General features: G+C 44.0%; 1 protein-coding gene across 12 annotated transcripts in view; it reads left to right on the plus strand.

Moving 5' to 3' along the window:
• Positions 1-14,261, plus strand: part of Dnajc5b (DnaJ heat shock protein family (Hsp40) member C5 beta) — a 163,484-nt gene that overhangs the window by 123,281 nt on the left and 25,942 nt on the right. For 11 of the 12 annotated variants that reach the window (XM_037206406.1, XM_028864526.2, XM_037206407.1 and 8 more), the window contains one exon: positions 1,353-1,479. In XM_037206406.1, coding sequence (XP_037062301.1) covers positions 1,361-1,479 — 119 coding nt within the window. In that variant the 5' untranslated portion in view covers positions 1,353-1,360. Of the gene's footprint in view, positions 1-1,352; positions 1,480-11,562; positions 11,676-14,261 lie in introns of those variants that run through there. The other variant, XM_037206408.1, reaches the window with a different exon arrangement.

Raw genomic sequence — 14,261 nt, forward strand, 5'->3', positions numbered from 1 at the left:
CACAGTGTCTTCCAGAGCTGTCTTCTTCATGTTTCTGTCTTTCCTTCCTGTGTACCAACAGATTCTGCATTAACCGTGCATCTTTGACCCGGCCGGGTTCTCACATCTTCCCAAAGGTGCCTCAGTCTGTACACTCTTGTGTGGCTAGTGTTCTAGACAGGCTACCCCCAATGTCCTGGTAGTGGGGAAAGCAAACCCCACACTGAGACACATACAGATGGCTCTGTCTCTGTTCTTTCCTGCTAAGTATTAGGCAGAGAGATGTGACTGTTGATGTCAGGCAGTCCCCTGGAGTTTGAGAGGTCTCCGTTGTGAACCTCATGATAGATAGTTTGATCTGTCTCTAGGTGTCGACCTACCTGTTGACTTCAGGCTTGTGTTTACCCTCAGGGTAGCTCAGTTTTAAACACTGGGTCCCCTTCAAGATCGTGCCTAACCACAGACCTCTGAGGGGCGGAGTGTGAAATGGAATCCCCCTCCACGGCTGACTTGGTCCACTGGAGGAGTCATTCAGTCTCACGGAAAGCTGTGACCGGCTTTGAGTTTTATGAGAACTGTGGGCTTGACTATGGGGAGGATTGTCAGGCTCTTTGCATCAGAGCCTCGGGATGGCCTTTTAGATGGAGTTTCTGCCTCCCCCACCCCACATTGCAGAGCTGTGCAGGGTGCTTTGTGCTGCATCACCCTTCTGGGCCTCATCACCTTTCAGGAAGTCCTGTTCACCAGCTCCCTGAAGTCTCTTGGCTCTTTATTTTAGAATTTAAATGTTTTAATTAATTAATTAATTAATTAACTAATTAATTGTGTGTGTGTGTGTGTGTGTGTGTGTGTGTGTGTACAAGAACACACATGTGTGCATGTGTAGAAGTCAGAAGACAGCTTGTTGAAATGTGTTTTCTTCTTTGACCATGTGGGTCCCTCAGGTCAGGCACAGGTCATCAGGTTTACTGGCGAGCACCTTATCAGCTCATCTGTCTTACCAGCCAGTAGAGGTGGAATTACATGGATGATTGTCCCCATGGCTAGCTAAATTTGGAAAATGTGCACACATAAAAGATACACAAAGTTTATGCAAAGAGAAGAAAACACATTTTAACCTATGAGAGCTGGTTCTCAACACTTCTGGAAAGCTTTCTATGTAAAGGCCTGTTCTGTTTGTGTGGCTCCTGCAGTCTTTGGCTGGAAACAGCGTTTGGCTCTCAACAGTTTCTCCCCTCACGCTGTACCTAGCACACAAGGACACTTCGGATTATCATTTTACCCAGGGTTAAAAATGCACTTTCTTCCCTGGCAGGGGGCGGGATCCAGAGCGCATCGCCTTCATGGCTATTTTCCCCTCTTTGGTTTTGCAGCTTGAGAAATGGAGTGTAACATACCCAACCAGAGACAGCGGACGATGTCAACAACAGGAGTAACTCTCTACGAAATTCTTGGCCTGCATAAGGGAGCATCGTGTGAAGAAATTAAGAAAACCTACAGGTACCCTAGAAGTGCTGGGGGTGGGGGACGGTTCCCGTGCTACCATTGGTGGTTTCTGGTGACTGGCAAGTGGTGCCAAATTAGAGACATAAGCTTCCTGCCAAGGCCAGGTGATCTGAATTTTGGACCCAAGTTTCCTGTTGTGTAACATCAACAGTTCCGAAGAGATAGGTATAGCAGTGATCTTTGAAAGAATTACTGTGTGATGCCCAGCCTGAGAAAAGGATAATACTCTAAACTGGGAGAGGAAGTCATCAAGGAAGAAGGAGGAAGGAAACCTAAGCCAATCAGTAGCTGCACTTTAACCCATGTGACGTGATATCACATCTGGTAGACAGGTTTGTCACAAATGCTGTACTGTCAATCACACTGCTGAAGCCTTCAGTTTGGATCTTTCCATAGCTGATTTGTCTCTAATAGTTACTGTAGGGAAAAACCTGAAATATCATTTTACTTAAGATTCTAAGGAATAAAAATACTTGTGAAGCATAAAATTGCTGATTTTAAACTATCAAAAATGAAGATAATGTGTATCTATACTTTTACCTTACTGTCGACAGTTTTCATGGAGAGTTTGCTTCCTTTTCCTTTTCTGTCCAGATAAGACAGTAAAAGATTCAACTGAATTTGTCTACAGTTTACACCCATCTTTCTTTCTCCTCAGTCCTGTAATGAAAACATCTTGATGTTATTAAATGTCCTGTTTTCATGCCTATGACCTATGTTTATTCTCAACTTATTTAGGCATTTTACAAGCTATTATTTAACACGGAAGTTCTTTTAATCTTTCTCTATGCTTAACATCCTGTATATAAATCACAATATCTATTCCCTCTTGTTTACTAATTGAGGAATAAAGCTCTTCTTTCATAAGACAAAATGAAGCAAAACTTGATCGTTTTAATTAGTATCTTCTTAATTTTTATCTTGAACTAGGTTTTTTTAAACTTATAGTTCTTTTTTAAATATGTGGAATTTAAAAAATTTGAAGTAGACAAATTGTTAGTGACTTCTGTTGTGTCGTGGTCATACTTGTCTTGGCTAAAAAGCCCCTCTCGATTACAATGTCATAAAAAGATACCTCCTTTCTCCTGTCAGCACATTCATGATTTTGCTTTGGCATTAAATCTTTGACCTTTTCAGGCTTTAGGTATAAGGAATGAGGCAGCATTCCAGACTTGGTTTTATCAAGTCACTAGCCCACCAATATTTATTGACTTCTCAGATTTTACCACTGATGAGACCTTCTTTGGCCTCGAGCTTCACCACGTGATGCACTGTGGGAGCTGATGAGGCCTCAAGAAGCTTGCAGAAGTGACAGTCCTCCCGGCCGCCATTTGGATCCAGTGTTTAGAAAATGGCGGAGGCTGATTAAGGTCAATGCAGATCTTCTAACTCACATTTCACTTGGAGTTCTAGGGACAGAGAAGTCCTTACTGCTTTGTTTGCCATAAGAGCTTTAGAAGTGTGCCTAGCAGTGGCACAGCCCACTACTAATGAATGACCTCCTTGGAACATCACTGAATCTTCCCTAAGGTTTCAGGCTAAGCTGGTCTGTGGGGACATTGGCGGTGGGAGTCAGAGCAATTGCATTTGAGGTTTAATAACTACAAAAATGAGGAGTTAATCTACATCAAACTTCCTTTCCATTCTTAAAGCTCAATTTACAAATATGACTTTTAATTGCCTTTATTAATTTTGGAAGCTGAGATTTCAGGTCATATCCTAATTAAGGCATTAATTATGCCGAGCTGCTTGCAAGTTTAGTAATCACAACATAAAGTCTTTTCATGTAATCAGTGTCTTGCCATTAATTTGGTTTTAATGTCAAACAAATATTATTTTTCAGCTGATTAGGGTACTAGCATGCTGCCCAGAGCATCTACTTCTATCTAAATTAGACATTTGTATTCTGCAAGTAATTCAAAATGTAGGAGCAGGCTGCAAATCCACTGAGAATATTATTCTTATACTCAGAGATCTAGACTGAAGCAGCGAGAGCATAGTGACATGAAAGGCCAGTGAAGTGTAATAAAATTACCAGCTGCTGATCCATATGCTGTTTGACCTCCATTATAATCTTTGGTTGTCCTCTTGAAAACAAGATTGGGGTAGGAAGTTTCTTCTTTTACCTCTATTCTTACTTTTGAATAGATATTAAACAATATTTCATTGAGTTAAAATAAAAACATACATGTTCCAGGTTACCTCCTCAGGAGAAACAATATCATTAATTCCTTGTATACCTTTGTGAAGAGACCTCATGCCTATATGAGCACATAGAACTTCTAGACTGGGCAAGATGGAGCAGAATTCTCTCTCCCTGCCCTTCCTGATACGCTTGGCTGCGGTCCTTAAGAATGATACAAGAGACAACTAAACTGAACTCTGACAGCTAGAAGGGGTGAACTGGCTGATGACCTCAGGATCAAAGGATTAACACAGCCACAGAGCATCCTATGACTCTCCCACTCCTCACCTATCAGAAGACAACCCAGTCGGGGTGTCTTCTCAATTCCCACCTGTTCTTGCAGCAGAATAAACCCAGGTAGCCTTAATCTTTCCCCAATTGAAGACATCACCCAATAACCCTAGACAATCCCTGCATGATAGAAAGATTGTCAATTAAAAGTCCCTTGACCATAAGCATAGGGAAGCACTTTCATGTCTTATAGCCTGTGGCTCCCTCTTCCACTCAGAGGCTCTGTTTGGCAGAGGACACTAGTGTGAGAGGATCTGTAGTAGGCAGTTAGTCCTGAAGTGCGCCTTTGTCAGAGGAGCTCAGAGATTCCCTTCCCCACCTAAGAGCAACTCAGCCTCAATGAAGTCCCGCTCAGCTTCCCAGGTACTATAGAGAAGGATCCCAAAGGCTCCTAGGAGGGTGGAGAGTTGGCTCAGCAGTTAAAAACACTCACTGCCTGCTCTTCCAGAAGACCCAGGTTATCCAGCATTCACGTGGGAGCTCACAACGGCTGTAATTCTAGTTCCAAGTAATCTAGTACCCTCTTCTGGCCTCAGCACCCACACCAGGCATAGTTCTGGTACACAGACATACAGGCACATACATACACATAAAATATATACATCCATACACATAAAAAATAAAAATAAAGATTTAAAAGAAGAAAGGCTCATGGGAGACAAACTAGTAAGTCAAAATAGCACCATAAAAGCTCTGAAAATTAGATTCTCGTCGGCACTACCCGAAAAAGTAGACTGAGACCTATTTGTTAAACCTAAGTGGGTGACTGTTATAAAAAGTAGAACCCAAATTCTCTTAAAGTTACAGTCAAGATATCCAGACAAGATTTAAATCACCTGTCATAAAATGAACTAGGAAAGTCACAATGTGAATGAGAAAGGTCACCTGACTCCCATACTGACAGGAGACAGATACTGAAAGTCAAACCCTGAGGGGGGTGGGGAAGGACTTAACAACGAGCTACAGATGATTGTGAAACAAATGAAACTAAAAACCACAGGAAAGAATGCTCACAGCCAAGAACCAAATGGACTTACCCAACTGAGAGGTAACAGAAACAATGGTAACAGCTATCGAGCTGGGTAACAGTGGGGAGACTCAGAACAGAATCCCCGGATTTGAGGATGGATCAGTAAAATTTACCAGTCTGAACAACAGAGAGAGAAAGCAACCAAGGTTTGGGGATCCGTGGCTCAGTAACAGATTCCTGTGCAGCACTGGAGTCTCGGTGGAAAGAAGAGAGAGCAGACTGAAGGAATATTTAAAGAATTAATGGCTGAATCTCCCCAAATTTGGAAAACCAAAAAACCTATGGTTATAAGAACCCAAGTGAACCCAAATAGGCTAACAAAAGAAATCTAACCCAAATACGACATCATTAAATATCTAAAAACTAAAACCAAGAAAGAGACTTGAAAGAGAACATGCTGTCTATGGTGAAGCAGGACTCTGAGTGACAGGCCTGAAGGACAGTCTGGAAGGACCCGGGCACAGCGCTCTTCAAGTGCTGAAGGAGAGCCGCAAATATGGATATGGCATCCTGGGACGCTGTATTTCAGCTATCGGGGAAATAATGAAGTTAAGAAGTCCTCAGACAAAAGACATCCAGAAGAGTTTATCACTAGTAGATCTACTCTCGGAGAATTTCATAAACTTGTGTGTGCACCCATACACATGTGAGCACACACATGCACACAATGCATGCCACATACACAAGCGTGTGCACGCGTACACACACACACACACACACAAATTTAAAAAGAATTACTTCAAGAAGTTTTTCAAAATATTGGAAATAACAAAATGAATGTCATATCATCAAGAAGAAATGGAGAAAGTTGAAATCAGAGTAAAATAAGACCACCCTCCCTATGCGTTTCCTAAATTATGAACTGTTGGATCAAAAGTTACACTACCACATGACACTTTTGATGATCCTGGATGGCAGTGAGATTTACACACTTTACTAAAATCAAGAAACACTGATACCAGTATAGTCACAGATTATTTGAGGACTCCCACCACAAACTACTAAGAGAACTATGTAATAACTCTACAAATAATCAACATGTAATCCTGAAAAAATGCTCAGATAGCCCACAAGAAGACAAAAAAAAAAAATAGAAAATGGGAGAAGAAATAGCAAACAGAAAACAAAACAAAGAAAAAAAACAGACATAATCCTTAACACAAGATGTATATTGCCAATAGCCAATTACATATATCTCATTTCTTAAACAAATTTGAATATGCTATCCATCCCAGTTCATACATTATGTTTTAACAATACACCTCAGCAGTGATCAGCTCAAAAAGGCTCTTAATCATTTTGTTAACTGCCATGGTACAGATGCCCCATGACCTCATCAGTTTTCTGTTGACAATTGTGGTTTTGGTGTGACATGTGCCCCATAGTTTCTATGTTTGAAAAGTTGGTACTTAGCTAGCGGCACTGTTTCGGGAGGTCACAGAACTTTTAGGAGGTGGAAGCTTGGTGGAAGAAGTGGGTCGCTGGAGGTGGGACTTGAGGTTATGAAGTCTGGCCCTACTTCCTGTCCGCTGACTGCTTCCTAGGTACAGATGCCATGTAACCAACCACCTCACTCTGCCACTGTGCCTTATCTGCCAGGAGGGACTGCATTCCACCATGCTGTAAGCCAAACTAAACCTCTGCTTCCTTAAATTCCTGTCTGCCAGGTGCTTGCCCGCTACAGCCAAAAAAGGTAACCAATTAGGTGGTTGCCCTTCAAGGCTGTGTTGTTAAACAGTATTTGAGCTTCTCCTATCGAGAAACCCCATTGCCCCAGAAAGTCAGGGAGGGGTAGAAGAAATGAAACAATCTTTGTTTCCATTTCCTTCCCAGGTATTGTGGGTTCTAATCCCAAACCCCTGAAACAAGGATCCAAGGGACCCAGAAAAACCATTTACTTGTTCAGTCCTGGTTGTTTCTGATTAGGGATCTGAAATTATAGCATCCTCACTGCAGATAAACAAGGACATGGGATCTCACTCTCTGGATGGGAGAAGGAGAAATGTCCTCCCTAAGAGGGGCATACGAAATTAGGAAGGAAAGTTTGGGCACCTTTAGTCCTTTATTCTTTTAGAGAATTACCACAGGTGGCTGCTTCAAAGACCTCTCCAAAACCCTCCCATACCTGTGGGTAAATCCGTCTCAGGGTCTGAAAAATGCCTTTTCCTTTTAATTTCTGAAATGCAACTCTTCATTAAGTAGTTGATCTAGTAGAGTGCCTTCTCCCTCAAAGACAGCTGGAGAAAGGACAATAGGAAAGCTTTTACTGTGTCAGACTATCAGTCACCTAAGCTCTTGCCTTGCTGAGATTTTGTAGAAAGAAATGAGACCATTTTTCTCAAAGTCTGTGGAGCCCTTTGTGAGAAGGCACAGTGGAAATACCAGGTGCCATTGTGATCGAGTGAATCTCCTCGTCATCCTTCTCAGTCTAAAATTAGCCTGCCATTTGGTGCTACTGTTCAAAGACCATTCATCTAGCCAGCACAGGTGAATGCTTGGGCTGTATCTAAGTGACACATTAGGGAAAGAGAAACCCGTGGCGTGTCTTCTGTCACCCTCAGCAAAGAATAAACTGTCTTCAGCATTGCGGACTTTTATCATTCCAAAGACTTTAGCAGCCGAGGCTCATTTAATCCGATCTTCTTACAGATGGGCGAAAGCATTTCATCTTTGCCAGTGTTTGCAGGAGATGAGCAATGTCTATTTATTCCATCGCTCAGAAGTCCTACCACCTACTTAATGTATGGTTGGGAGGAGGCCCTGTGAAAATGCTGATGCCCCCAGAGTGTCAAAGGCTAATCTCCCTTCCCCTCATTTGTCCTAACTTTAGCAGGTTTTGCCTGCCCAACTTAGTTTCTCTGAGTCAGTAGAGTTCTTAGGAAGTTCCTGAACGAAGCGGGTGAAAGAGAAGAGAGATGTTAGTGAAATGTGAGGTGGCCAGACAGCCGGGGACTTGACAGGGATTTTCAAGTGACCATTTCCGCTAACTCAAGAACCTGAGTTTCAATTTCTACCACCCAAGTTATTCTCCAGGTCCCTTCTGAGAAAGCGTATGGAACCAAAGAATCAGGTCGTTCCCACTCAGCGGTGTCCTCCAAGCCAAGCTTCCACCCTGCCAATGACACCACTTTGCCAGCAGCTCAGTGGCTGTGTCTGCGGCCACTGTCTGGCTCTGGCTCTGGCCTGCCACTGCCACTCGGTTAGACACAACTGCCCTGCATCTGTGTGCATCTCCCATGCATGGCAGGCAATGCAGGGGCTCCCTAGCAGCCACCCGAGGCTCCAGGTCCTCTGACGACTTCTGACCCAGAAGTCTCCCCTAGTGTGGAGACCTGAGCCTCTAGTCCCTGGTGCTGGGCTGTGACCTGGGGAGGCATGGAGCTGAGTACAGAGGCTGATGTCCCCCCTTCTCATGTTCTGTTGAGCTCCCTAAGGGTCAGCTCTCGTTTCCTATAGGACCGAGATATGTGCTCAAGGATGAGCCGGAGACCAGCAGCAGGGATGCTCTGTTCCGAATCCCAGCCCTCTCGGACAGATGATGCTCCTCGGTCAAGGTCATCATGCTTCCTTCTTTCTTGTAGATGGATTCTTTCCCACAAGATTTCAGTCCCACACCATGCTCAGATGGGCATCTTCAAGGCTGCCCCACTGGTTCTCCATGTACTCATTTGAAGGAAGCCCTGGGCTTGGCTTAGATTCCTTTCTCAAAGGCTGCTGCCCTGGCTTTCCAAACGTGGCCTGATACGTCAGATTTCCAGCAGTGAGTGAGAAGAATGTGTGCAATGATTCAAAGGTGCCATCCACCTGTAGTTCTGCAGCCAGGCTACCTTAAAGAACTTGAACTGGGTAAACTGGCCAAATTTAACACTTCAGCACGGCTGCTCCTGCTGCTCAAAATCCATCGCTTGTGTGGTTAGAGTCCCCCTTCTCATTGACACTGATGAGCATATAAGCATTCGTACTCCAAAGCCTCTGGAGTGTTGTTCTGTACCTCACACTGCTGCGTATCATAACAGAAGTCAGGAGGGCTGATGGAGCACTTAGAGATCTCAACTAGGTCTAGGGAGTCTCTCTGACAATAGCAGTAGCTTCATAGAAGCAAGTTTTGTCATTATCCCATGAGTACTTACCAAGCACCAACTATGTGCTGGACTCTCGTCTAGGTACTGAGAAAATAGCAATAAAGCAGTTGGATCAAGCGCTTGCCTCATGCAGCCTCTGTTCTGGGGAGGCTTACTAATAAGCAAGTGAAATGTGCAGCCCGGCAGATGTTAATTACTGGGGAGAAAGGCAAGGCATGGCAGGAAGGTGGGCGCGTTAGGCATGACCTAGAAATTGCCTATCCTCTTCAAAGTGTTCCACGTGGATTTTCACACTAAATTCTTCTAAGTATGAAGTAGTGGTTAGGAGTGCAAAGTATGAAGCTACAGAAGCCAAGACTTAACCTCTTTTCCTCAGCCTCATTTTCTTAAAAAAGTAAAGTGGATAAAAAGTACTAACTTGGGATGGCTCCTGAGAATCATAGAAGACTCGAGGTGCCAAGTGGTTCACCCAGGTCAGAGAGACAGTCAGATAAATAGACCCATGGAACAGAGTCATCAAGCTCGGCCAGGACACGGGACAAGGAACTCTGCTAGGAGCATATGTGTGATATCATATTTTGAAATACTTAATTTTCACGGAAGACGTTAAAAGGTTGGGGGCTGGAAAAAGATGGTTCAGAGGCCGAGAGCACTGGCTGCTCTTGCAGAAGGTCCCAGGTTCAGTTCCCAGCATCCACATGGTGGCTCACAGTGGTCCACAACTCCAGTTCCAAAGTATCTGACACTCTCTTCTGGCCTCTATGGATACCAGGAATGCATGCAGTGTGGATATGTGCACACAGGCAAAACACTCACACATCATCTTTTAAAGATTGCTACAGTTGCTAGGGGTATAACTCAGTGGTGGAGCACTTGCCTAGTAAGTGCAAGAGGCCAGTGTGATCCCCTAAACCAAAACAAATGCACAAATGAGTAAGTAAATAAATAACTATAACTTCTATTTAGCACGCTAGTAATGAGAAAATCACATCCCTTGCACGTTTAACCTTCGCTTTTTTTGTACTAAGCTAAAAATGAGTTTCTCAAATTTATTTTACGGGATTACAAAAGCCAAACAAGTTAGAACTCAATTGAAGGACAGAGGAAGAAAAAAGAAGCAAAAGTAAAACTTTAGTTGAGGTCTAACTTTTTTTTGCAAGAAAAAGCAAAGGAAAGAAGGGAAGAGAGAGGTAGGAGACTAGACGGCCCTTACGCGACCATGGGGTGCTCAGCAGGTTCCCTTTTTTGCAAGGCGGGGCACTTTCCAAAGGCTCCCTGACTTGATGCTGCCTCGCTGCACCCACCCAGCGGTGCCTGACACGCTTTTCCTTTTCTGCATCTCCCACTCTGTCAACTTCCTTAAGGGCAGACACGCCCCTCCCACAGAGCTCCCAGCCCCAGCCCCATGCCGACATTTGCCAGATGAAAAACTACAGCGATCAGCAAGTATATTTTGATTGTGTGGTTCTGCCTGTGCTCTCCTTGATTGTGTTTTCATTTTCAGCTCTTTAGAACCGTTTCTCAAATGATATACTTCACCATCTTGCCAGATGAGAAGTAGTCAGCTAACCCAGCAAACGTAGATGGGGGCAGATGGACAGGGAAAGGCCAGGTTTTCTGTTTGGGACACAGTGAAAAGTAAACAGGAGGTGAGGGAAAGGACACAGAGTCAGTTTAGAGAATGTAAGTTTTAAGTGTCCCAAATCTCACATGCTGGTGTGGTTGCTCACACCTGTGCTCCTACTATTTGGCAGCAGGAGGCAGGAAGAAGGCTGTGAATTCAAGGGCAGCCTAAATTCCATAGTGATTTCTAGACCCTGTCTCAAACACCAGCAACAACATCTTCTATGTTATATAAATGTTAATTTAAAATGTTTAATATGTGTGTGTGTGTGTGTGTGTGTGTGTGTGTGTGTGTGTGTGTGTGTGTGTTTGAGTGGATGTATATGCACCATGTGCGTGCAGAAGATTCTGGAGTCAGAAGAGGGCATTGGATGTCTTGGAACTCAAGTTATAGGTGGTTGTGTGCCATCATATTCACGCTGGAAACCCAGCTCAGGTCTTCTGCAGGAGCAGTAAGTGCTTTTAACAGCTGAGCCACCTCTCCTGCCATAAATGTTACTTTATATTTACACCAATATTTATACTTTTAAGGTTATACAGAAATAAGATAAAGAAATTGAAAGTACTAGGTGTCCATGGCATGCCTGGTAAAAGGGCCTAGCAAACGTCAGCCCACTGATTAAGAAACCACACGAAGATCTCATTCTTTCTTAGCTCCTTGGAGGATGATGGCCAGATGAAAGGAAATTGGTTTCACACATCAATGAAGTCCCCATGCTTTGTGGACCAGTTTAACCTCTTGTTGACAGGGTATCAAGTGTCTTTGTTCACAGAGCAGCAGGAAATTCAAACAATGCTTTTCTATCTCATTCTCTGTCACATGGAACTTTCTGGAAAAATTATCCCAAATTCAAAGTTGAGAGTCTCCTGGGTGAACCAAAATGAGGCAATGGCTGGTTTCACAAGGAGCAGGAAGAGTGCCACCTCTGTCGCAGCTCCGGTCTGTGGTGTTTTTACCCATCTTTATTAGCAATTACAGGTAAAGAGAGAGGCTGCTCGTGAATAAAGTAACCGTCAGGGGAATGCATAGCTAATAGAAGAATTGTAAATATTTGCAAGGCCGAGTGATGATTCAAGCTCACAAGATTAATTGAAATTAATCTCTATCAGGCACTAATTTGTTTCCTGAGTTCTAAAACCTTCCACTAAGAAGTATGCAAGGCCATGCTGGAGACAGTTTCCGGGGGGCCACGTGACCTCCCTTCTCCTGGATGTCTTCATCTACTCCATCCTCTTGGCTCTTCTGGGAGCACCAACCTGCCCTTCCTCAGCACTGGGAACATTACAGTCAATGCATTTCCACTCACTCAGCATTTATTCCATGTCGCATGCTTATGTTATACGGGGGGCATATTGAATTTTTCATTAATAGGAACCCGTGTTTTGTTGTCCCCTCTCATCATGGTCTCTCTGATTTTGCTCCTGATTTGCTCATTATGGAAAACGTATCTTGCTAAGTTTGTTCCTGCACAGTAAGCTCTAAACAAGAGGGACTGCATGTCTACAAACTCACGGCAGACAGAACACGGGAGGCTTTGGCAACCAGCAGAGACGAACAGAGTTCATATAAATCAAAACCAAGAGCTTCCCATCACTCATTCCTAGCCCCTTCCCATCACTCATTCCTAGCCCCTTCCCATCACTCATTCATAGCCCCTTCCCATCACTCATTCATAGCCCCTTCCCATCACTCATTCATAGCCCCTTCCCATCACTCATTCATAGCCCCTTCCCATCACTCATTCATAGCCCCTTCCCATCACTCATTCCTAGCCCCTTCCCATCACTCATTCCTAGCCTCTTCCCATCACTCATTCATAGCCCCTTCCCATCACTTATTCATAGCCTCTCCCCATCACTCATTCCTAGCCCCTTCCATCACTCATTCCTAGCCCTTCCCATCACTCATTCCTAACCTCTCCCATCACTCATTCCTAGCCCCTTCCCATCACTCATTCCTAGCCCCTTCCCATCACTCATTCCTAGCCCCTTCCCATCACTCATTCCTAGCCCCTTCCCATCACTCATTCCTAGCCTCTCCCCATCACTCATTCCTAGCCCCTTCCCATCACTCATTCCTAGCCTCTCCCCATCACTCATTCCTAGCCCCTTCCCATCACTCATTCCTAGCCTCTCCCCATCACTCATCCCTTGCCTATACATTGCTAGATGCTAGAGAGAGAAATCACAGGAAATAGAACTGATGGTTACAATTGAGTAATGGAAAAAATGAGCAGATTTTTACAACTCAGGAGCTTTGAAGAGAGTCTATGACAAATATAGAAATCTACATGAAATGTTAGAGAAAGCTTCCCTGTGAAAGTGAGGGAGGAGGTGTGGGTGGAGGCCAGAGGACAACTGTGAGTGTCATTTATCAGGCATTGTGCCCATATTTTGATGAAGCAGTCTCTCACTGACCTAGAACATGTCAAGTAAGCTAGTGGGTGAGCTCCAGGGTTTCCCTAGTCCCTGCCTCAAGGCCAGGATTGCTAGTGGGCACCAACCAGACCCAGGTTTTGCTTTTGCTCTGTGTCGGTTTGGGGATGTATTCAGATTCTCAGCAAGGGAAGTTCTTTGCCAACAGAGCTACCACCCTAGCCCTGCAAGTACAGGTAAATAGTAGTATGGAAAACACTCTTCATCGCATGTCCCCTGTCCTCATCCCATACTTGCTCCTCAGGGCAAAAATAGCATTGGAAGAACTGCGCGCCATTCCAGTGACCACTAACAATTTGGGTACCAGAATGATCAGGAAATAATCTTACTTGCAAAGAAGTATTCTTGATTGATCTGCCTGGTGGCTTACTGGAAGACTCAAGGACTTACTCGAATCTACCCAATCTAGCTCAGCAGTTATGGGGAGCATAGGGGTTGTGGAAACATTTGTAGGCAAATGTTTTGTCACTGCCTCCTTGGCCAATGGGGAACAGCTCACTAAGAATCATGGGAGATTCTTATCATGGAAGAACCATGGAATGGTAGAGAACGGAATGGTCTAGGGAATGAGGCTTTGGAATAAGTCATGTAATGGCCCTCAGTAGCCAGAAGCCACTCCCGTGCCTAAAGTTGTGCTCACACTTAGAAAAGACCCATGAAGGCCTGGAGTCACTTCTGATTGATTTCAAGCTCTGTGTACGCACACTAAGGATAGGCAGAGCTGTAAACTGTCTAGATGAGTGTCAAAGGTGTGCCTTAACATACACCTTTGACACTCATCATTTGCAAAGACCGTGAAATTTCTGGTGCCAACTAGATACAGAATTCCACATCTGATCTTTTAGTTGATTATTAAGCCTATGCATACAAACTTTACAAGTTAGGCCAGAAAAGCGACTTTAACTAACAACTGTAACAACAACAAAAATCACAAGGAAAGAGAGAGTCTGGTTTGTTGAGTTGCTGCAATTATCCAGTTTGAAATGTCTAGTTTTCAAAATAGATGAGGCATGCACGTAGGGAAGTGTGGCTTGTACACAGGTTGAATAATCCAGACAGAGAATCGGGAGGAGAGCTGTGATACATAGGAGAGCTGTGAAATATTGTCTTCTAGATATGGCGTGGCTGC

The sequence above is a fragment of the Peromyscus leucopus genome, chromosome 5 (assembly GCF_004664715.2).
Source record: "Peromyscus leucopus breed LL Stock chromosome 5, UCI_PerLeu_2.1, whole genome shotgun sequence".
NCBI lineage: Eukaryota > Metazoa > Chordata > Mammalia > Rodentia > Cricetidae > Peromyscus > Peromyscus leucopus.